The 25,527-nt window shown below is 38.2% G+C and overlaps 1 protein-coding gene across 2 annotated transcripts; it reads right to left on the reverse strand.

Moving 5' to 3' along the window:
• Positions 1-9,628: 9,628 nt before the first annotated feature.
• Positions 9,629-22,014, reverse strand: LOC129900787 (clathrin heavy chain 1). Of its 2 annotated transcripts, XM_055975834.1 has the most exons (30): positions 21,723-22,014; positions 21,270-21,474; positions 20,178-20,266; positions 19,992-20,070; positions 19,712-19,839; positions 18,554-18,652; positions 18,353-18,461; positions 18,148-18,227; positions 17,818-18,045; positions 17,661-17,726; positions 17,293-17,409; positions 16,946-17,143; positions 16,722-16,838; positions 16,456-16,515; positions 16,052-16,138; positions 15,840-15,923; positions 15,625-15,759; positions 15,479-15,541; positions 15,294-15,398; positions 15,031-15,143; positions 14,697-14,949; positions 14,476-14,612; positions 14,111-14,389; positions 13,023-14,025; positions 12,409-12,894; positions 12,128-12,298; positions 11,858-12,043; positions 11,183-11,305; positions 10,402-10,512; positions 9,629-10,195 (listed from the first exon to the last, which is right to left on the reverse strand). In XM_055975834.1, exons 1-30 carry the CDS (start codon positions 21,765-21,767, stop codon positions 10,046-10,048), a joined length of 5,106 nt encoding a protein of 1,701 aa, XP_055831809.1. In that variant the 5' UTR covers positions 21,768-22,014; the 3' UTR covers positions 9,629-10,045. The 2 variants fall into 2 exon arrangements, with proteins under 2 accessions (XP_055831809.1, XP_055831810.1); XM_055975835.1 differs by lacking the exon at positions 21,723-22,014 and having other exon boundaries at positions 20,178-20,325; positions 21,270-21,353.
• Between the last annotated feature and the right edge of the window lie 3,513 nt (positions 22,015-25,527).

A 25,527-nucleotide genomic window follows, 5' to 3' on the forward strand; every position in this document is an offset into this window, starting at 1 on the left:
TACACTGGACTCCGTGTTATAGCTCACATGGTTATATGTTGGTTGACGTTATCTCCCACAAAAGCCCATGGCATGAATACCTCACGCCCTTACTTATGATTTACGTATGAGTTTTGCGTTGACCATGTATTATGTCTTATGATGCTTTTAAAGGATTTTAACTATGTTTTAAGCTTGGTCATTGCACTACCATGTTTTATGTCATGCATTGAATATTTAGTACATTCAAATTTAGTAACATATACCTCATTGCATACATTATATCACAAGATAGGGATGAACGCTCCATCCTCTTCTCGGTGGCTAGTTGGTGATCTATTGAATATTGTGTGGTGAACCCTCATGCTTCGAGGGAAAACCGAGTGTATCTTTCTTTTTTCATTCTTAGACTATTACATTGAGACTATTCCTTGTTATGCCATTTCTTTTATTGAGGGTGAGCTAGGAACATATCCTAGTCCCCACCTATGTTAGCTCATGTAGAGGCATGTTGGATATATGTATGGAGTCTATGTTGTCTTGCTTCATTCTAACTATGCTATATTCTTGCATTTCTTATGAATTTCCGTTTATTGTTACCTTATGTATGCTTATGATATGCTAAGATTCTTGACTGGGGTTTCTTCAGGAATTCTAATCGTCGTGTCACATCTAGGGCCTAGCTTGGGTCATGACATCTACAGTGACCTCAAGCTCTGCAGGAGCAGAGGAAATCTCGCAGGCGTGAGACCTCTGGTGTGGACAAGGCTTCACAGGGATGAAGTCTATTGATGTCACCTACTCCACCAGAGCAGCACTTCTCTGCAGGATCAGAGTCACCGCTGCAAGCCAAAGCTCCGCAAGAGCAGCTGCACCAGTAACTATTGTTACAACAGTTAGACCTAAATGCTCCAAACTCTAAACGGACCCTCAGGATTCATTCGAGGTATGATGAACGCAAACCAAAAATACAACTTAATCCAAATGATATTTCAGACTCCACAAAATCAACGAAACCACTCACAGAGGTCGTCTCATCAAAATATTAACTCAAGTCAACACTTATAAAGAATTATCAAACAAAACACAAAAAGCCACAAACTCATCTCGAACACCTCGGAACCAAACCAAAGGTCGTTTTAGACGAAAGTTGGTGTTCTAGAACTAACTGCGTTGCTAGAATTTCCATTAAAGTGCGTTTACAAATAATATTGACCAAAGTCAAACTTTGGCTAAAACTTCAAATTTAGAACAGCAAACGGCACAAACTAAAAACCAAAGTCTCAAAACCCGAACCAACCATCCTAGTAGACCAAAATGATCCTTCAGAGCTGATGAAACTATCAAAATTCTCATATGACATCGGAATCTCCAGATGTTGACTAAAGTCATATATTTCACTTCAAAAGCCTCCAAATGGGCAAAACTAGCTCAAAACTCATCCGACCTCCTCGAGAAAGCATACCACCCACCCAACAACACATAAAATCTACAAGGAAGCTATAGAGAGTGTTAAAATAGTAACAACATGCAAAAACATACAAATAACCTTGAGGGTCATTACAACATCCACTACTAAAAAGACTTTCTCCTACGAAGTTAAATAAAGGGAGGCACTTAAAGGCTCAAAACGGTGAGGATATCGGGTCCACATGTCAAGCTCAGTCTCCCAAGTAGCCTTTTGGACCAGACGATGCCTCCATTAAACCTTCACTGATGGGATCTTTTTTAGACCGCAACCTTTGAACTTGCCTGTCTAGAATAGCCAAAGCTCTTCCTCAAATGCCAAAGACTCATCAAGATGGACCAAATCCCACTGAAGCACGTGAGACTCATCTGGAACATATCGTCTCAACATAGAAACATGAAAAACAGAGTGAACACCCTAAAGAGCTAGAGATAAGGCTAACTCATAAGCCACTCTTCCAATCCTCCTCAGAATCTCTGAAGGCCCAGTGAACCTGCGGCTAAGCTTGCCCTTCCTCCCAAACCTCATCACTCCCTTCATTGGTGACACTCACAAGAACACACAATCACCAACTATGAACTCTCCCTTTGATTTGCATAGCTCTTTTGCATGTCTAGGCAGTACGTTGTCACTCCTGGATCATATGAACACTATCCATAGAATCACACAACAAATCGGTGCCCTATGGCCTAATCTTAAAAGCATCAAATCAACTCACCGGAGATCTACACCTCCTACCATACAACGCCTCAAATGGAGCTATTTGAATGCTAGAATGGTGGTTGTTATTGTAAGCAAACTCCACCAAAGCCAATAACTGATCCACTGAACCTTGAAATCAATAACACAAGCCCAAAGCATGTCCTCTAAGACCTGAATATTCCTCTCGGATTGACTGTCAGTTTGTGGATAGAAGGTTTTGTTGAGCTTAACTCTAGTATGCAACTCCCTCTGGATAGACCTCCAGAAATATAAAGTGAACTGAGTACCATGATCAGAAATAATAGACATCAGCACACCATGCAAACGGACAATATTTTGAGTTTAGATCTAAGCTAACCTCTATGAATTGTAGGCAGTCTAAAGTGGAAAAAAGTGAGCAGACTTGGTCAATCAATCTACAATGACCCAAATAGCATCAAAACTCTAAAAAGTCTATGGCAAACCCACTATAAAGTTCATAGCTATCCGCTCCCTTTTCTACTCCAGAATGGGTAGCGCTGGGCCAAACTACCTGGCCTTTGGTGCTCATACTTCACCTGCTAATAGTTTAAGCACCTATCCACAAATGCTAAAATTTCAATCTTTGTCCCACACCACCAATAGTGTTACCTCATATCACGATACATTTTTGTTGCACCGGGATGAATAAAATATCTAGAACAAATGAACTCCTCCAGAATCATCCTAACTAAATCTCCAACTCTATGAACATAAATACGACCCTCGATCCTCAAAACACCCTCTGTATCTAAGGTCTTCTTCCTAGCCTCATCTCTAAGCACTTTATATCGAATCACCCTCAACTGTGGGTTATCAAATTGTTTTGCCAAATTTGCTCTATTAAAGAAGATCTATCCTCCACACAAGGAAGAACTTTGTCAGGCTCAGAAATATCAAGTCTAACTATCTGTTTGACTAAGGGCTGGATGTCTGAAGCCAAAGGTCGCTCCTCCATAGATAAGAAGGCTAAACTCCCCATACTCACCTCCTTCCATCTCAAAACACCTGCAACTATATTTGCCTTGCCCGGGTGTTAGAGGATCATCACATCATAATCCTTCAGTAACTCCAGCCACCTCCGTTATCTCAAATTAAAGTCCTTCTGGCTGAAAATGTATTGAAAACTACGGTGATCGGTGAACACATCACAATGAACTCCATACAAGTAGTGCTCAAAATATTCAATGCCAAGACTACCGCCGCCAACTCCCAGTCATAAATGTGATAGTTCTTCTCGTGAATCTTCAGTTGTGTAAAAGCATATGCAACAACTCTACCCTGCTACATCAATACACAACCAAGATGACACTGAAAGCATCACAGTAGAACGTAAACCCATGTCCCTCAATAGTAAGACTCATAATAGGAGTTGAAGTCAACAAGGCCTTGAGTTTCAAAAAGCTCACCTCACGCTCATCAGACCACTAGAAAGGGACATTCTTCTGAGTTAATCTAGTCAAAGGTGTTGCTATCAAAGAAAATCCCACCACGAACTGCCTGTAGTAGCTTGCTAAACCAAAAAAATTGCAAACCTAAATAGGAGAAGTAGGCCTAGCCCAATCACAAACTATAACGGTCTTTATTGGATTCACCCTAATCCCATCCTTGGACACCACGTGCCTCAAAAATGCCACAAACTCAAGTCAAAACTCACACTTAGTGAATTTGGCATACAACTATTGATCTCACAAGGTCTGCAGTACAACTCGCAGATGATGCTCATGCTTCTCCTTACTCCTGGAGTACACTAGAATGTTGTCGATGAAAACTATCACAAAAGAGTCTAAGTAGGCTCTGAACACACCGTTCATCGACTCTATGAACGTTGTTGGGGCATTAGTCAATCCAACAGACATGACTAAGAACTCATAATGTTCATACCGAGTCCTAAAGTCAGTCTTAAGGATGTCCAGTTCCCTAATCCTCAACAGGTAACAGCCCAATCTCAAGTCTATCTTAGAGAGCATCATTGCACCCTGAACCTGATCAAACAAATCATCAATCATCTTGATGGTCACCTTGTTCAGTTGTCTGTAGTCAATACACATACGCAAGGTACTATCCTTCTTCTTCATAAACAGAACAAGGGCACCCCCATGGATACACACTAGGTCTAATGAACTCCTTACTGCAAAGGTCCTAGAGTTGTTCCTTAAGCTCCCTCAACTTCGTTGGAGCCATCCGATAAAGTGGAATAGAAACTCATTGCGTGTCCGGCTCAACATCAATGCGAAATCAATATCATGATCAGGAGGAAGACCAGGTAGATTCGTAGGAAACTCATCAGAGAAAACTTTCTAACCAGTGGAACTGACTCAAGAGAAAGAGTATCGACACTAGTATCTCAAACGTAAGAAAGATATGCTAGACACACCTTTCCTACCAATCATCGCGCCCTCAGAAATAAGATCAAACCCCTTGGCATATGGCTATTGGTACCCATACACACAAGCGGAGGGATTCCAGGCATGCACAAAGTAATAATCTTGGAAAAGCAATCCAAGACCGTATAGTGAGGAGACAACCAATACATGCCTAAAATCAAGTCGAAGTCTATCATATCCAATATAATAAAGTTTGCCCTATATCATACCCCAAGATGGACACCACACATGATGGATACACGATCTACTACTAAAGAATCACCTACGGGGGTAGCTACATGCATAGGCATAAGCAAAGGCTCATGCAACACGTCCAAACACATAGAATAATAGGCAGACACATATGAGTAAGTACACCTCGGATCAAACAAAGAAAATGCATGATGATGAGAGATAGAGATCGTATATGTGATGATAGCATTCAAAGCCTCTATCTCTGGCCTGCCTAAAAAGGCATACATATGGTCGGGTCCACCTCGACCGCCCGACCTATTTGTCTAAGGACCACCTCAAGCACCTTGGAACCACCACTGCCACCCTGAACACCACCTCTAGTTGACTGAACTGAGCCCCGGGGGCCTGAACCCACTAACAGTGCTAACTCTGCTGGGCCTATTGCCTGAGGAGGCAGCCCCTACAGAAATCCCTAGCAAATTTTCCCAACTCGCCGCACTCACAACAATCCCTACCATAGGTTACCTACTGAAACGGATCGATTGTAATAAAAGGGCCACCACGGCCTAAATACCTCGAATACATACCCCGAGAAGTCTGAACAAACTGATCACTAGCACTTGCAGTGCCACTATCTGTAAGCTAAAGAACTGCCTGAACCATCCTAGCAGGCTGAAATTGTTGTAGGTAACCTCTGCCCGAAAACCCTCTACCACGAGATTGAGACCTGCTAAATTCATCCCGAAGACGTGGCCTCTTGTCACTACCTCCATAGTCCTCACGATGGATCCCCTTAATAGTGCATGCAAGATCGACTATCTGGATAAAAGAGCAACCTGATGACACCTGCTCTGTAGCCAACCAAAGCAAAAATAACAGCCTTCTAACAAATTTACGCATCCTCTTATGCTCTGTCAGCATAAGCATAGTCGCATGGATGGCTAACTCGTGGGATCATGTCTCATACTTTGTATGTGACAATGATCTGTATGTTAAGTTTGTGTACTCATCCCGCAACCTCTCCCGTACATACTTCTTTAAGAAAGCCTCATAGAACTGAGCCCAAGTCATCTGAGGTGACTTGGCTGATCTACACTCGAGATAAAAACTCCACCATTCGTTGACCCATCTAGCTGAAAAGCAATTTAATCCACACCGTGAGACTCCACTAACCCGAGGTTATGCAACCTTTCCTAACAACTGACCAAAAACTTGAGGGCATCCTCGCCCGCAACACCTGTGAACCTAGGAGGACCCAACCTGATGAACTGTCTCATATCTTCTGCTACTCAGAAGACATAGCCGGCCTAGCTACAATAGGTGGAGAAAATGTCGAAACTGGTTGAACCACTAAATGAGACGCCGCAGAAGAAGGTTGCACCCTTAATATCTAAACACCCGTTGCCTCTGCATGGAGCCTCATCTCGCATCTGGGGACCGACTAAAGTATTGGGAAAAGTCTCTGCCTGAAACATACCCTTCATGAAGTTAAGAATTCTCACTAGAGTGTCCTCAAGAATTGGCGTAGCAGCAAACCTTGGTGGAGGCTAGGCTGATCCTACACTATCCGACTGACGGTGATCCTACTCAACCTCTATAGCGGGCCCTGGTGACGGTGCCCACTCCTAATCTCGAGCTGGTGCTATAGCCCGTTCCTTGCCTCGACCTCTACCTTAGCTAAGGCTCTATCTGCAGGTGCAGGAGGCTCTCGCCCACCCACAGACGATCTCGTCCTAGCCATCTTGAGAAAGAATGAAACAAACAACACTCAGAAGTTGCTTAAGTTAAAGATGCACGATAAGGAACAAGACAAGTGAAGTATTCCTAAGAATGCCCTATAGCCTCTCCAAGATAAGATACGGATGTCATCGTATCGATCCGCAAAACTCTACTAGGCACTTGCTCCGGTACTGGTGAGATCGGTGAACTTAAAGCTCTAATACAGTGTCACGATCCAAAATTGAGCCATGATGACGCCTACTATAACCCCCGAGTAGGCAAGCTAAACCAAACCAAAGGTTGTGAAAGAGAACAATTTAATAATATCAATAAGAAATAAGAGGAAACAGGAATAAAATATAGAAACGAGGAATAGCATAGATCTGTAGTACAATAAAAAATATACAAAAGGGGCCTGAAAATGACCAAGATGACAAACAACACAAGACCTCAATCCGTACCTAGTGTCACCTATACCTGAGCTACTAAATATAGAAGGTTATATATATAAAAGAACTGACTATCCAAAATACGAAATACAAGTTAGTACAAAAGAGGAAAAGCGGCAAGTCTCTGGACGCCAAGAGCTCACCACGATCCAAGTCTGTGACGGCCAAGGAACATCCAACACTCACAGAGGGTTGCTCGTACTGGGAAGTGGATTAGAAAGAGATGCAAAATTGTAGTATGAATATCAAAACATGGGGTACTCAATAGGCATCATAGGCACGATACACTAATAAGAATTTTATATAAGGCTAAAAGTAAACAAACACTACCAAGAAGAAAGGACAACAACTGTTTTATCACACAATCCAAACAAATACAGATAATCAATCACACAAAGAGATGCGATGCACATGTGGCCGATGTATGTTTGATTAAAAAGTTTTGAAATTGTCTCGTAGGTTGTTCCGTGGAACCCCGAGACAACTACAGAACCCACCTTAGCTCAACTACAGATGTAATAATACTAAAATCTGAAATTCAGTATGCAGGTCGTCGAAGCTTATCAACATATTCCTTAAAAAGTAAACATGGTGCATTTTGCTCAAAACCAAGTTTCCATCAGTAAAACCAATGAAAAATCAATAATTTCGCTCTCTTACAACCAAAATCGGTAGTTATTTTCAAAAACCTCTTTTCTTTCCAAAATCAGATGCAACTATGTCATCATCAATATGCAATGGACATGATTTCACATCAACACAATCCAATCATCATTGCAAGTCAATCCATATCACACACAGAATTGGGTAATCACCTGTCATACCATAGATGCACTACTCTAGAACTCCCGCTAGTCCAAACTCACGGCCTCAGGCCAAACAATTCAATCGATAAGGCAATAAACTCAAAACATAACCCCAATGAGGCACACAAAACTAGAACATCCAACGCGTATAAAATCTAAGTCACGCGCCACCTAAGAGCATTCAAAGGATCTAAAACAACAACCAAGCCAAAGATCAACCTAAATTAAAGGCTTATAGACTAAAAGACTAAAGTAAATAAGAAAAAATGGCCAATAATATCATAAGGATCAAGCATACCTATAAAACTATTTCTAAAACCATCTTAACTATCAAACTACTCAAATACATACATAATCAAACTAAGTCAAGTGTAAAAGGGAAACCATAACCTACCTCAAGGCCGAAAACCGCACAAGAACAACTACTCGGGTCCTTTTCCTTTCCAGAGAGCTTCGGAACGTTGCCAAGCTATCAAGAACAAAAGGAGCAATTCAATACGGGACTAATGATACCCATATCAATGCAATGTAATTCGAATTGGAAATTGTGTCAAAAATTGACTACCGAAAAGTGACAATGAAACGAAATTCTAATGTCGTTATTATGTTACTCTCGAAGTGAGGATCACATTCCAGAAAGTTGGGCGAAAATGGGGGTAAATTCGGACCTCAAATGATCCAAATACCAAACTTTAAATAATTAAGAAATTAAGAAATTTGATGTTCAAAACGATGATAACTAAATGCAAGAACGAAGCTAGAATTGGATTTAGAAAATGGAAAAGGAGTTTACCTCGGTATAAATTGAATTGGTAAAGAAATGATGGATTTCACCTTTGATCGAGCTCTATCAATGGAGGAAAATGGGTTCTCATATATAGAGAAATAAGAAAGAACCCATTTAAAACTGTCAACGATCTTCACAACGGCGGACCATGGATCGCCGATGCGGAGCTACCAGAGCGAGGAAAAGCCCACAGGAGTAGAGGGCTACACTGACCTCAGGCTCCACAGGAGCAAAAGAAATCTCGTAGGCGCGAAATCGCCGGTGCGGACAGGGCTCCACAGAGGCGAAGCCTATCGACGTCATCTGCTCCACCAGAGCAACACTTCTCCACAGGAGCGGAATCGCTAGTGCGAGCCAAAGCTCCGCAAGAGCAACTACATTAGCAACTGGTGCTATAGCAATTGGAGCTAAATGCTCTAAACTCTAAACGGACCCTTAGGATTCATTTGAGGATTGATGAAAGCAAATCAAAAATGCAATCCAATCAGAAATGACATTTCAAACTCAACGGAATCAATGACACGACCAACAAATGTCATCGCGTCAAAATGTTGACCCAACACTTGCAAAGAATTATCAAACACCAGAAACCAGTAACTCATCCCGAGCACCTCAAGAACCGAACCAAAGATCGCTCTAGATCAAACTTTACATTCGAAGCTAATCGAGTGTTCAAAATGTCCATCCAACCGCATTTACCAAGAATGTTCGCCGAAGCACAAACTTTGGCTAAAACTTCAAAGTTTTAACGTCTAACGACACAAACTCATAAAAAAAGCCTCAAAACCCGAATCAACCATCCTGCTAGATCAAAATAACCCTTTTGAAATTGATGGAACTATAGAAATTCTCATACGACATCAAAATCTCCAGATGTTGACTAAAGTCAACTCTCACTTCAAAAGCCTCCAAAAGGGCAAAACTAGCTCAAAACTCATTCGACCTCGGAAAAGTTTGACACCCAATTCAGCATCAAACAAAAGCTAAAAAGAGGGACAAAACAATAAAAGCACGCAAAAACACAGAAATGACCTCGAAGGTCATTAACACTATGTTGGTGCCAGCTAAAAGGACTGATAAAAAACCCAACCAAGAAATAACAGCAACTGCGTATAACATACCAAGAAGACATCCGCATAGGAACCAAAAAAAAACCAAAAGTATGTAACATAATTATACCCTCGGGAAAATGAACCTAGAAACAATTACAAAACTGGAGATGAAGCACCGTAACCGACCCCAGCAAATCAATGCAAGACGCAAAATTAATGCACCTCTTTGGTACTGAATAATAGAAATGTCCCCCTTTCTGCCTAACTACAAAAAAAATGCCTCTTCTAAAAGAATATTACAAAGGAGATATCAACACCCTATGACACACAAAAGAGCAGTTATTTTATCAAGCCTCCACTTGTGTCCATGAGTGGTCAACAACTGCAAGGTAACTGACAAAAGATACGAAGGCAACGACCCTAAACAAAAAGCAAAAGAACCGCAGATCATCTGCCTGCCCGTTTGTAGTTTCTGTTTACTCCAGTATGTTGAACACCATCATATTAGTAGGGACCCATGGGTGGCATGCCAAATGGAGGCATGGGAGGCATTCCCATCCCACCCATTGGAGGGGGGGGCGCAGAAAAGCCTCCTCCCATACCTGGCATTGGTGGAGCAGGCAAAGCCAATGGCAGCAGCTGTGCATACATATTCTGCAATCAACCAGTGAATATTATTAGCAAAGCGTTGTTGGACATTAACACATTAAAGAGATAGTCAATTTTGCCACAAGAAGGGTGTATGTACGTGTCAATTGTCAATATATTAAAAAGATCCATGCAACTTTAATAATAAATTCCAGGTCAAAATAAGGAAATAAATGCATCTAGTTGTAACCATGGTTAAGTTAGTTATGTACCTGCTGCTTCATAACATCCTTCTCTTCATTCTCTTTGGCTTTTGCTTCACTTTGAGCTTCAATCTTATCTTTTATTAGCTCATCAACCTTGCCAGTGTATTCACGGATAAACTGAGAGAGAGAAAGCCAAGTTAAAACAGTGACTGCTGATGGCAGTATGGAATAAGATTATTGAGAAGCATCCCAATGGAGATACCAAAAATGACAGGCTTAAAAGAGAAGTAAAACAGAGAAGAATATGATGAAAAAACATGAGCAAAGATCTGTAAGCGGCATACACAAATAAAAGGTTAATGCAAAGGTATCTTAATTTTATGAAATTTCACAGACAGACAAATCTTCAAAACAGCAGCAGACTCAACATTGTGGGTGTACTGGATTAAGATTTTTCTGTATTGGTCTAGCAGTTCATTTTTGGAAAAAACATTCTTGCAAACGAACACAGAGATAGACCAAGATACTTTTTTTGATGAAGTGATAGACCAAAATGCTTTGCCTCATCAGAACCTTGCGGAGAAGTTTTGCTTTAAAGAGCATAGCAAATATGACAAAGCAATATGAATTGCATATGAAAGACACAACATGAGTGATTTAACCACACTGCCTAAACGGGAAAAGAAAGACTTCGAGAGAAGCTGGACTATAAAAATTGAAGGCTCACAATAAATAGGTCTACCAGAGGAAAGGACACAACAAATCCAACTGAGAAGGATGGTTTTTTTATTAGCAGATACGCAAAAGTGCACACATACATAATCAGGGTGGAGGTTCAGAGAGTTACCTGTAACAGGTAAGGGAATGCAAAGTCAATCATATTATTCATCCAGGCAAGCTCAAGGGCAACATCTGGCCGAATCAAATCATAACAAACAAACAGGCATGATGCAAAGCATTCTTTCTTTCCCTGCAAAAATAAGCATCAACAGTTAGGAGCTCAATTCCATTCCCCCCCTAAAGCTCTTCTATACAAGGATAAAAAGTACAAAATCAAGTAAAAAGTTAAAAATAAAAGACTTCAGAAAATTCTTGATGTCACTACATTAGAAGTTCACTAGCATTCACCAATGCACAGATAACAGCAATCCCCATTGGACTTTGTCAGACCAACAAATATCATTTCCAGCCAAATTATTTTGTAGCCTCCTTGACAACTCCCATCCATAAAACAAATTATGCATATAGCAACAAAAACTTTTCGGCCATATATGTCAATGCTTTAAAGTGTACCAACTCTTTTTTCTTTTTTCATGGGTATCGTTGCATTTAATCTTAGGGAGTGTGGGTGTTCAGAAAACTAAAACAACCCATTCCTACTCGCATGTCACAAAAATTTAATTATGAAGCCGACATATGACGGAGCAAGTAATAACTTATTTTCAGCAATCACTGAGTTTACCTCTTTAGGGGCTTGGGGAAAAAGGAAGAACACAAATGATTCTTAAAATTAAAGCCATACCTGTTCGATGAAGTAAACAAGCAACTCCTCTGCAAGTTCGCGATCTCCAGATTGTGAGGCTGTCTCCATAGCATCTTTATAGAGATTATCTTTCTTTGACAGAGCAATAGATTGCTTCCACCTACCAGCTTTCTTATAGATAGAAGCAGCAACACGCCTCATCTCAAGAAGCTCATGTTTCTCTATCTGCTTGGAAAACAAGAAAAGTGGAAATAGTTGTGAGACATATTATAAACACAGAGAGATAACTTTTGAAGAACTAGCCTCCACCTTCTGAGCAAGGCCAATCTGATCGAAGTTATCATGCAAATCAATTGATTCACGTAGTCTATCATAGTCTTCTTCCTCAACATAAATTTCGTGAAGTGCCTCATTCACTGCAGAAACATTGTTGCTCTGAACAGCAATCATGTAATGCTTGACTAGGCGAAGGTGACCAGCCTGATGTCAGTCCAACAAAGAAACCAAATGGTTTAGAAAGAAGAATATACATCACAAAATATAATCCAAACAATTCTTCCAAGCCAAGAGGTTTGATAATAAGTGAAGACCTTTCTCATTATGTCCACAACGCGTGTGTGATCCACTCTAAGTGCAAGAACATTTAGAAGGTCATTAATGAGATCAGGATGCTCTTGCAAATAAAAGTGGACAGACTTGTAATAAAGCTCCACATTAGCAACTTTGACAACAATGTCTTTGAACTGCATATGATCCCAGGCATCTGGAGAATGATTCATAACAGTGGTGGCAGCATTATCAAATTCATCATATTGGATGTACAAATACGTGAGTTCCTTCCAGTGTTGCTGTTCATCGCAGGCACGAATAAGCTTGGGAATGTTGAGTCTGGTGGAGAATAATTTAATGTGCTCCATGAGCTTCTCATGACGGTATCTGGCATATAAAACACCAAGTTCTGTGAAGATACCCATATGTGCACGCTCCAAACCCAGCCCACTCTCCATAAGAGAGATCAATTCATTAAAACATCCTCTATTTTGGTAAAATTCACTAACTTCCTCCAAGTCATCCACCTACAAAAGTAAAAAGAGATGATACAAATCAAGAGTAGCCCAGAAGATCAACTTAAATGCAAATGAAGACAATAGAAGTACCAACAACATCTGCTCAATAATAACTCATAAAACACAAAGTTAGATACCTGCACTATAATGTTAAGCCCACAAATTTGAGCCAAACGGAACTCCTCCGCATCGACGCAAGCAAAGCAGACTTCTTTCCATGTCTTCGCACTATTTGCCTTGCGTGCTGCATCAACAGCACCTTGAAATTGATTTAACTTCACAAGTGTGCTGGCCAACTTGGCCCAGTTAGAAATGAAAGCAAATATGATCTTCGCAGCCTCATATAAGCCTTCATCAAACAACTTATCACCAACATTAGGTAGATTAGCAACATTGGGCATGAGAATAAACTCTTCAATGTCACCCAATCGATCAATTTTGGCATATGCATAAATGAGTTCACTGTCAACTTTAGGCTCCTTTGTCTTCTGCCTTACCATCAGCAGATACTTCACCAAGTCATGGTAAACATCCGCATCCTCTGCAGCACGAATTACATCCAAAAAGTGGGTGGTGTCATCTGCACGAATAAACGACTCAATAGCATCACTCACTAATCCTTCTCTTAGTTGAGCTTTAGCCACCTGACTCCAAACAGCATCTTCTTCAACTCGGAACGCAAACTCCACAGCCCGGTTAATATCGCGAATGTTGTCAAGCAGAACGTTAACAGCTTGGACATTCAAGTTGAACTTCTTGAAGATTGCAAAAGCTTCTTCATAAAGTTGCGCTTCGACAGCAACCTCCCCTACTGCAGGTCCATCAAAATTATCAAGTCTATTGATGTAGTCCATTACTCTGGATGGATCAGCTTTGATGGCTGTCAGGATAAGCAAATTCTGCAGATTAAAGTTCCCACTGAATGCAGAATTCTGGAGCACAATCTTTTCAAGAAGTTCAATCAGTTCATGGGGAAGATCAGCAGTCATGAAAGCTTTAACAGCTGCCGAAACTTGCTCAGGGCTCTTGCTTTCAGGCAGAGCAGTGGAAACAACTTGATCAATAAGCTGCCTTCTAAACTCATTTTCAGGGTTAAGAGCTTTCTCCCAAATATCACCATCCATCCTCTCAACCACGTACCTAAAAACAATTGTAACATGACAGTTTACTCCACTGATAGACATCTGATTACTAGCTATTATCGCAAACCTAGTGAATAACTAACCTTGCTTGAAGTTTGAACAAAGAGTTCTTGTTTGTCACATTAATAAGTTCATCATCACATTGACCTCTTCTATATGCAACAACAGCAAGGGTAGGATCACGTTTTTCACAATATTTACCAACAACGCGTGAGTCATAGTATGGATTGGTTGTGAGGAAGTGCTCTGGGTTGTTATTGCTATCTATGATGATCTTTCCCAGAGCATTGTGTACATGCACATCTTGACTTCCTTCACTTACAAGATGCTCCAAAAACTGTGTCAGCAAGCGGATCCGATTCCTGAGAACCAAAAGGGTTAAAGGCTTAACATACTAAAAGTTGGTAACGAACACTTTTGAAGCAACTCTACAAGGATAAACAAAGACCTTTTTTCACATTCTTCCACTAGGGGCTCAACTGGAAGCAGAGAACGCACAGACAGGATCAATCCCTTAATAAAATCCTCAGGACACTCATCATCTAAAAGCTGCCCTACAACTAAAGGTGCATTTCCTGGATTGACCTGTTCCATAGAAGATATAAGGGTCGTCATTTCCCACTTCCAAATACCTCAATAAAACAAGTATCACACAGAAACCATACAAACCTTTTGGACATAACCTTCAATATACCGAAGCATATTGTTGGTATAGAGGTAGTGTGTGAGGTCAGGAACAAAACCAAAGCGGTCACAAACATTAATTAGAGGCCGAGCATCAGGAAGTTTGGCTTCCATCAAGAAGTTCTTCGTCTTTTCCGCATCATAGAAGTTTGATTCTCTTGTGACACGCTCAACCTCCTTGATTTGACCAGTTCTGGCAGCTGACTCGATATATTTAAAGTGGATATCAGCAGCCTCACTGCATGAGACCCAAAAAGACAGATTAATTAACAATTAAAATTAACCCGCCAAAATGGCAAAAAGTATCTCCTCTATGCACCTGGAACTCAAATATGATCCCAGGAAGAAATATAACCCCTCATAGGACTTAAATTGCTCAAAAAGCTTTATGCAAGCATCAACACCCAACTGCTCACAGTACTCTTTTGCAACCTGCAAAACTCATAATCAGTCAAGATGCCATCACTGTGGAGTATTCCCAAGAAATGCCGCTGCTTGAGTTTATGCATACATTATAGGTGACGTTACATGATAAATTCCAGAAAAAAAATCTCTTCTGCAATATGACAACATAACCAGTACCTGAACAATTATTTGAAGGTTTCCTTTGATATTGATAACAAGGAGGTCCTTCATGCACTCAAGGGCCCATTCACGTGAAAGGGTCCCAAAAAACTCAACCAAGGCCTAAGAGGAACAGCATCAATCAGTATAAGTCGGACAAACTCCTATAGAAAAGGTATATACAATCTATGGAATATTCCAACCTGAGGCTCAATTGCATGTGTATTAACAATGACGCGCTTGATATCAGGCAGTTCAGAATAGTGCTGCAGAAACAAAACATGATTTTTCTGACTTAGCAGAGATTTCTCGAGGAAAGTTAAGGCAGAAATGCTGATAATGATTCAACCTGCAGAGCCCGCACGTAAAGACCAGCTTTCTCACAAAGTTGAGCAATCCGAGGTCGATCATAATGACTGAACATTCCATTTGCTAATATAGCATCAGCAACATTTGGGAAAGTCACGAGGTTGATTTCCAAGACCTGTATAGAAGAGATAAGTTACAATTCAGAAGCAGAATGTATTAACAGATAAAGTTTCCTAATGAAAAAAGTAAAGAAACCTTAGTCTGCAGAAAGCCATGCTCTGGAAGGTTAGGTTTGAGAACATCCAATAAAAATGCTGTTGCCTCACGGATCATGTTCCTCTATTAACAAAAGCAGAAAGAAAGAGAATATGTTGTCAGCTGTGCAATGTATTCAATAGAAAAAGATGGCAAACATTGTAAAGCACTTAAGAAAAGGATAAAATTATAATAATTGTAAGTCGATTAACCTGCAGAAATAGATCGGTGATAGTGTTGTAATCAACAGGACAACCGCCCTCCATTTGGGACATCATGAGCGCAAAGTTAACAGCTCCCTGCATAAACAGAGAAATTGTTCAACTTCATCCAAACTAGTACCGTGTCAGATTTACAAGTACTCATTTTCTCTTTCATCACAGACAAGGCAACTTTCCAAACTGAGTACAATATCTTGAAATGACATCATTAAATACACAACTCTTGTTGCAATTTTCTCCTCAAAAAAGAAACAAAAGTTGAGCAGTACCATATGGTCAAAAATATTAACATCCAAATATCACAGAGTAAATCTGGTAAAATCTACTAAATGAAGCTAGCAGATAAGGATGGGAAATAGATAACATTATGACTTATGTAACTATTCACAGCATACCTGAGGATCAGATCTAAGAATTGTTTGAAGGAGGAACAAATAGTCAGGTGTATATCCAACCTGTACCAACCAAAAAAATCATTTTTAATATCCAACCCGGGAATTAATTTATACTAGAGAGGGTTGAACCATCTTAGGTATAGGCATATAGCCAGCTCAGACAAGCACCAAAAAAAGAAGAAAACCAAATTAATCAAAAATCAGAAAGAGAGGGAAATGACAACAAAAAGCAGTCAGCCAGACGACCACAAATAGGAATCACTTACCTGCTTGGAATATATAAGAATCTTGTCAAACTCCCTGCGCTCAGCAAAAGCAGCAACAACCTTCGGAGTCGCTCTTGCTTTGATATATATCTTTAGGGCAAGGTCATTATCAACAGTCTACAAAAGAATTATGACTGCAATCAATAACAAGAATAATAGACTGCTTGCAAAAACAAAATCAAATAAAGTGATGAAAATAATGAATTTCAACTTCAAAATTTGACCTTCACAAGATCCCCAAGTTCCTCACTACACTCCAGCTTATCCTCAGCCAACCAGTTCTCCAACAGGTTTTTCTTGTTCTGGTTGACAACAAGGCGCGACAATTCCAGAGATTCAAAAGAATTTAGCTTTCCTTTTGTTAAAAGAGTCCCAAAGTACTGCAATAAGGGAGGTGTTTGCCCTGCTTGAACAGGAACACTCTGCAAAGAAGACCAATTACAAAACTAAATAAATGAATATATGTATCAGCTTTTGCAGAATAACAAATGAATTCCAGAAACTCTTCTGAGACCGGTAAACCAATAAAATCCCGAGAGAAAAGACATATTTTCCATATCATAACAATTACCTGAAATTTGGCAACAGTGTCAGGCGTACGGAGTATGCCTTGAGGTGATTCTGCTGCAAGCTCCGCAGCTTCTTTGTACTTTGTCTGGGCAAACAACTCTTGGAATCGCTGGACAACCTGAGGACATATAACAGTAATACACTAAGATCATTGTAAAGAAAGACATCCTCAGATTATCAACATGTTGAATCAATAAGATGATAAGACTGTCAACTGCTGATGATATCTACGACAAGCAATAATTCGTTTTACTATATTGTTCTCAGAGACGGAAATGATGATAGGATAGCAAAAACCACAGTGCACCATATAACGGGTAAAGATCCGGTATATTTCCAATAGAAGTTAACTATATAATATCAACTTACTAAATTCTCAGCCCCGGGAAGGTTTCCTCTTTTGGCAAGATTGACAGCAAGCTCCAGATTATTCAACTGAAATATGATGTGTACAAAATTTATGTTTTGGTTAAATAAAATGCTAATGATACTATATAATAATAGAATAAAATGAAAATTGACGTACTTGGCCACTGACAAAAGGTACTAGAGTTGCATCATTAACTGTGGCAAGCAACACTTGGCCTCGCCTGTTGATGGCATAGAAACCACCAATAGATGAAGCTTCTGCCGTCAGAAAAATAGGATCTGGGCTGATCCTATTTCTGTACACTGCAGTAGCTGTTTCGAGGTCATAGACAAAGAGAAGCCCAAGCTTTGTGATGACATAAATTAAACTGTATTTATGAGATATCTGCCAGAATAACAAAGAACCATGTTATAGGAAATTGAATTCATAAAATGCAGAAAGACAAATAAAGTGACAACAGCTCCACACAGAGAAGGCAAGAGATACCTGCATGGCAACTGGGAAATCATCAGCAAAATCTGGAGGAAAGAAGAGATCTGCCTGTTTCTTTGTAAAAGACGGTTTCCCTGCAAACATTAAACATATTAAGAAAACTGATGACAACCACATGAGGCAGTTTTGCCCCACAATTTTACAAAATAACTTCACAATTAAAGTACAGGTGGGAGAAATGAGAGAGCAGTGTTTTGACCTGGCTGGGCTCCAAGCTCAATGACATGCAACTTTGATGTGACTTGTCCAGCATTTGAGGACTTCGTGGCAAAGGAAATGAGTATGGAATCCCTTTCATTTCCAGGAACCTGAATAAAGCAAGCAACAGTCAGGCAGGAAAACACAAAATCAAGAACGGCTGTACACATTAAAAGAAGAATTATGAAGGATCCTTCCTCACCCTGAATGAGGCAAATGCTGCAGCGTGTGCCTCGAGTGCTTGACTGCGTTGCTGATCCACTGAAAATAATTGCATGTTTCCTTTGACCAGTTGAGGCCTCTATTAACAGAAGTCACAGCAGAATAGTCAAATAAGGAAGTGCATGTTGCTTCTATATTCAATAAATATGAGAACCTTAACAAATACAAACATGTTTCTACCAGACGTATAAAAATCCCACTCTTTGAGCTCAAACTGATAGCATCAAACATCCAAGTAGCAAAAAGTAATTGCAGTATACTGGCATTTTAATGCAATTAACCACTATAAGAGCATGTTACACAAGCCAAATACAAAAACAAAAAACAAAAAACAAAAAATGCATGTTACAACGATGGGGCGTAGACAGAGCAATCACAGAGACTAAACAAACAGACAATTTAGAAAAGCTGACAAAGCCCTACACAAACGTCTTAGGGGTGTGCAAAAACCAAACCAACCAATAAACCGACCCCAAAAAAATGTTATTGGTTTATTGCTATTGGGTTATTGGATTACTGGGGTTTTAATGGTTTTATAAAAAAAAATTATCGAGATATTGGTTCAGTTTCTGCTTTTTTAATATTCGGTAAATCGATAACCCATTAAAATTGTAGTAATTTACTATTTTACCCCTACATAAATATTAAATATTAATATCAGTAAGGTACTGGTTACTACTTTTGCTCTTTAGCCTTTAATTCACATTATTATTCTAGTTCTTTTATATGTGTTGCACTTGTATAGTTCTTTTCACGTTAGTTATTATTGTTTCTATTTTATGAAAATTATGCTAAGTTATATTATTGTTTTGTTGCGCCAAATTGTCGCACCAATCATATATTTGTTTTATGAGTATTTTCTGGTTAAATCAAAAACCCAACCATTAAGAACCAATAATCGATAAACTAAAAACCGATAAGAAATATCTTATTGGTTTAGTTATTTAAAAACCAAAAATCGATAAACCGAACCGATAATACATAAAATCGCACTGAACCGACCAATGCACACCCCTAAAACGTCTTAGAGTTTGCATGCCCGGTGACATTGAGAAGGCTGCTTGGGAAGTAAGTAGGTCTGCTTTCAGGAATAGGACATCAAGATTAAGTTTTCCATTAACATATAAGCATAACACACCTCTGGTGAACCTGGGGCAATACCGATTAAAACCAACCATTTCTCAGAAGGATCACATCGGTAGTTGATTATTTGGTTGTTGGCTAAATTGGCCGTTCTATCAAACATCTTTATAGGCTCAGAATCCCCTGCACAAAGACAGTGTGGGGATTATTAAGGACACAACCATCCACCATTTTCAAAATGTGTAAAACAAATCATTACCAACAGAAAAAAAAAAGCTTCACCAGGCAAACAGGGCGAAAAAAATGTTGTAATGTGAAAAGAATAACTGCCTTACCTTCAATTGGCCAATGATAGACTGACGTTTGTGTAACAAGACCTAACATCTTCGGTGTAATCCATTTCCAGAAAACAACCTATAGTACACATTTGGTCGTTATATGGTAGAACTCATCACATGATTGATGACCATGGGCACTAAATAATGCATAAACCAAATCAAATATATACATAAAGAGAGCACCTGCTCAGGCATCTGATATGACTTCAATTTCTGTTTTGCCTCAATATTGAATATCTGCAAGTGATCTTGACTGGTTCCAAGAACTTGAGCTTCAAGAGATAAGAGAGGATTGCATCATGCCATCATCAAGAAACAGAGGAAGAGTGGTCTTCCAATTTTTCAAAAAAAAATAACGTGAGGAAGGGAAGTTTTTCAAGCTTAAAAAAAAATTAACCCATTTAAAACAGATTTCTCATGCATACACTCCATCTGTTGAATTAACAAATTCTTTGATTTAAATAATAATCCATCAATTCGTGCAAGAAAATAAATAGAAGAGTTAGCCTGGCTTAGCCAAACTACAAAGCTGGTTCTAATCCGAATTCCAAAAACATACACCAGGATTTCAGTGGGAGGAGGAACTCTGTAAGCAATATAACAGCTGACATGTAGCAGCAACACTGACAAGCTCCACTATTGTGGAAAAAAAATAATGAAGATCGACTAGAAACTACACATTCTAGATAAGCTAAGAAATGCATCAACCATTAGCATCAAGTTAACAACAATCGAGTGAAATAAGGTGTTGTGAGAAAAAGGAACTAAAATGTATCATCTGATGGCACAACTTCTTCAATTTCCAACTTCCTCTGTAAAATTAAGAGTGGTCTCCATTTAGCTCCTAATGTTTCACTCACTCCAATCAAAAAGTGTGCCATCCACCAGGAACCCCACAAGGAGGAGATCACAACACACAGCAAAGTCAAACCTAATCAATCTCCTTGATCTATACCATAATTATTACATAGCTTGCTAAAAGCCTTCACATGTGCACTTTGCACTATTATTGCTGTCCCTTCTTTTATAGTTTCAGAATTCTTTTGCTATCCCTTTTTTACTTCTTTCTAGTCTCAAAGTTCTTTAGCACATCAAGATAATGGAGAAGAGAGACTTCTCTTTTGCTCAAAGGTGAATTAGCCAACAACTTATGAAGTCGGTAATTACAAAATACCTGCAGTTCAGGAGTTCCTATCAAACCCGTTTATAAGTGAGTAACTTGAACCGGTACAAAAACCATCCATGAGAATCTAATACTAGTCAAAGATTACATACCTTTTAGAGCCAAAATTCTAGAATTAGGATTCATAAGAGCAGAGTCAGCCGTAATTGGGCGCCTCAAAGGTTGCATTGGCATGTTCATATCAATAATGACCACACTATTCTGAGGCGCCGTCTCTCTTACACATATATACTTATCCGATTCCATGGTAACATTGGTGAATGTTATGAACTGTGGGTTCACCCCTATACTTTGCAACTGCAAGAGCCATCAACATAATTTGAAATTCAATCCAGTATTCAAATGCCAAAAGCAAAAACAATAACATATCACAGATCTGGCAATAGAACTACATATGACACATCTAACTAAAAGTCCATACATGCTAAGCTACCAATATCATACTAATAAGAGTAGAGGATCAATGACAGTCAAAACGTACATATCAAGGCTCAATTATTCATGGAAACATAGTGAATAATAGCAATAGAGTGAAATTAATTTACCGTGAGAGTCTCTTTCATGGTGATCGGAGCGTTGGCAGCCGCCATGATGGCGAGATCAAAGATAATGGATCAGAGCTCCGGATCTATGAGAAATTGCGAACAGCGAGGGGATTGAAATGGACGATTTGGTGCAAAGCCCAAACGCCAGAGATCTCAGACGAAGAAGAAACCTCGGAGCCTCCCAGAGACGAAAGGAAGTGGAAGAAAGAGATCCAGACAGAGAAGGGGGAAGGACAGGGTTCTTCTCAAGAGAGAGGACTGATGCTTGAAATGAAATTTGTAAGCAGTACTGGGTATGTCTAACTAATATTAATATTAATATACTGGCGAAGGGAGAAGAGTAATATACATATATATTAAAGAGTAACGCGGTGCACTAAAGCTATTACTTTGCATAGAATTTGAGAAAAAATCCGACCATAAAGATTTATTATATGCAGCATTATCTTACATTTCTATCAAAAGCTATTTCCGAGACTTGACCTCGTGACCTTCTGATCACATGGGACTACAAGCGAAATATGGAGTTTTTGACTAAATTGGGCAAGTCTTTTGAGTTGTAAACAGGTTGATTCTCTCAAATCCGAACAAATAAAAAGTTAATGCATCTGATGCCTTATTAAAAACTTGAGATTTGGAAGACTTTCTTCTTATCTTAACGAAATTGTTTTCATTGAAACAAAAATAATTTTATTTGAATGAGTGTTTTAAAAGTTGTGAGAGCGAGCATTTTACCTTATATGAAATGAGGCGTAAGATTTGAGGTACCAGGCATAAACCCTGTAGATTGTTAATTATTAATATTTAATAAATTATTATAATAAAAACAAATAATTACAAATATAAAATTACTTTAAAAAAAGTTCAAGAAAATAGAAATAAATGAGTATTTTAAAAGTTGTGAGAGCGAGCATTTTACCTAATATGAAATGAGGCGTAAGATTTGAGGTACCAGGCATAAACCTTGTAGATTGTTAATTATTAATATTTAATAAATTATTATAATAAAAACAAATAATTACAAATATAAAATTACTTTAAAAAAAGTTCAAGAAAGTAGAAAATATAAAATAAGTATTGATGTACATAAAACTGCTTCATCTTAAAACATTAATTGAAATTAACAATTGACTAAAAGAATTAGAACTGTTCATCTTAAAAAGTTAATCAGACTTTTTTTAAAAAAATTGAATAGAGACTTATAGCTTAGCTTGAAAAAAAATGAAGAAGGATCCTACAAACAGAAGAACCCTCTAACTTAATAAATGAACCAAAGTGCGCAGTGGCGCACTGTGTGTCGTGTCGCGCCAAGAGCGAAACACCAGAGAATGCAGAGTTTTTGTTTAATTCTATTCCAAGCCCAACAAGGATTAGGGGTTATTTTTCATTACTATATATAGAATTTTTAGACATTTTTATTGTGCTGCTGGTCACTTTTTAAGTATAATGCGGAGTTGAGATTCCACCATTAAATTTATTTTCTTCTTAATCCTTTTAAATATAATTTTGTATGAACAATTCGAACTTTCGTAATTTTTGTTAGAACATGAATGGCTCAACGTCCTTGTTCTTGGATATGGCCATAGTATGATTGTTTCGTAAACGATTGAATTGATGAAATTTATATTTTTATGATTAGCTACCATTGAAATATTTATCATAGTTAATTGAGAAGAAAAATCATCGAGATAGAACGAATAATATAAGGAGAAAGATCTTTACTTTAGTAAATAAACCATAAATTTGCGCCTTACTTGATTATAAAATGGAAAGAGTTATAAATATGTTCATATTGGTTTATTATATCCCTAATCAATGATGAAGGTGTGAGGTCCATCTAAATAAACTGTTAGACATTCGAAAGACCATAATCATATCATTAACTCCGTAAATCAATAACTAGATGAATGAACTAACTCAATAAAATTAAATACTTTACATGATTGCTAAGCAGAGTCGTAATCCTGGAATTTCTCTCAAATTGTTATCATAATTAATTTACTGCTTTAGTCTTTTAATTTACATAGATATAAACAACAATCAAAATCTTTTATTGGTTATTTAAGAACTTTTTAAATGTGCAGTATTAGAATAAACTAAATTCTTGCTAAGTCTAAAGTCCTTTGGGTATGATATTTGAACTTCATTAGTCTATATTACTTTTTTTTGTAATAAGTCTATATTACTTGTACAACCATGTACACTTGTGTATGTATCGGGTGTTGACCCCCAAAAGGTATGATCCTAGATTTGTTAGCCTTCTTGGGCCTTTTTTCCTTTTAGGAATTCGATTTTTCGTGATAGCACCTGAGATGACAGCCCTCGACACTATTGTAGTGCTCCACGACTTCTAATTTATCATTCTCATATACTTGTGCACTGATCTCAATTCCTTCTTTTCTTTGAGGAGTGGGATTTTTCCAAATATACCCTATACTCCCTCTTCATAGGCTTTCGTTAGAAGAAAATATAGTCTTCATAATTTGTCATGAGTTGAGATCTCTTCACATGCTCTTATTTTTTCTACCTTAGCCTTTCGTTTCAAATCAAAAATAGATATCAGGAACTAATGTTAACTTGGGTTCCTTTAATTGTTAATGAGGATGCCTGCATGTTTGATATGAGTAATCAGATTCTTCTTTATCTAGTTTTTCATAATACTATTTGTTTCTCTGAAGTGCTTTGATTATGAGCTTGTATGTTTTCATGATATGTCCATAATCTTCATAGTAGAAGCACTAGGTTTCAAAGGAGATAATCTTATTATTGGTTTTGGTCTTTTTATTCTCAACTCCTTGTCTTTATATTTTACTTTTTCTATATAGATCAGCCTTGACTTCTTCCATTGTCTTTATGGCATGAATTTCTCTTGGAAAGGTGTGACTAGAATCTTTTGAATTTCTAATCTAACTATTTTAGTCTTTAATGTGAGAATCAAATTCTTGAGATTATCAATTTTACTTTATATATTTTATCTTACTTCTTCAAAGCTTATGTGGTTAATTTGAAGGATAGTGTATCATTGCATCAGCTCGCCTCATTCAATGTAGAAATTTTTTAAGATAGTTTGAGCCACACTTTTCAGTTTATTGCTAAAGTAAGTGTGATTTTTTTACTAACTTCTGAAAAATATTTTTTGTTGAAGTTTGCTTTTTTACCGTCCTCTTCATTCTATGAGGATCTTCTCAAAACACTTGGTATTGTATGATCGTCTTCTAGACTAGAAGACTCCCTATCAAATCTTGACCTTCATTTTTTATTGCTAAAACTTATTGTATTTGGACCTCCACATTTGACATTGTTCTTTATTGAAATATGGTAAACTTGTTATTTTTTGTTTCTTATACTTCTGAAGTTGTAATCATCTTTTTCTTTCATGGTGTTAGCCTTTATTGAAATATTTGGCTCTGATACCAATTTCAGTTTAGTTGCGACCAATAGTTATACAAGAAGATAAATTATAAAATATGTAAATCAACACAATTATTTTTATGTGAAAACTCCTTATTAAAAGAAGGCAAAAATCATGAGCAACCACTTGTAGAATTTTTCTAATACTCTTCATCTTGATCAATTTAAGGTTACAACCGCCAACAGTTCCTACCTTTATCCTTTTTTCACTCTTCTGCAATTACTCCACTGAGTCAATAATGTCCCTTTACAACAAAAGACAACACTTATTACAATAAACTACGAACATAATCAAAATATTATCTTGAAACCATACAAAGAAATTAACTATTACATACTTGAGAACTATATTGATAAAACTTAATAGGGCCAGGTTCTTTCGTTGTAGCAATTG

Source organism: Solanum dulcamara, chromosome 8 (genome assembly GCF_947179165.1).
Source record: "Solanum dulcamara chromosome 8, daSolDulc1.2, whole genome shotgun sequence".
Taxonomy (NCBI): domain Eukaryota; kingdom Viridiplantae; phylum Streptophyta; class Magnoliopsida; order Solanales; family Solanaceae; genus Solanum; species Solanum dulcamara.

Bases quoted from the DNA above. Each gene is read 5' to 3' on its own strand.
- LOC129900787 (XM_055975834.1), bottom strand. From the start codon at position 21,767: ATGGCGGCTGCCAACGCTCCGATCACCATGAAAGAGACTCTCACG. The intron at 15,399-15,478 runs GTTGGAATATTC...TGTTCCTCTTAG, and splicing joins CACATGCAATTGAGCCTCAG to GCCTTGGTTGAGTTTTTTGG. The intron at 14,613-14,696 runs GTTTGTATGGTT...TCTATGGAACAG, and splicing joins TTGAAGGTTATGTCCAAAAG to GTCAATCCAGGAAATGCACC.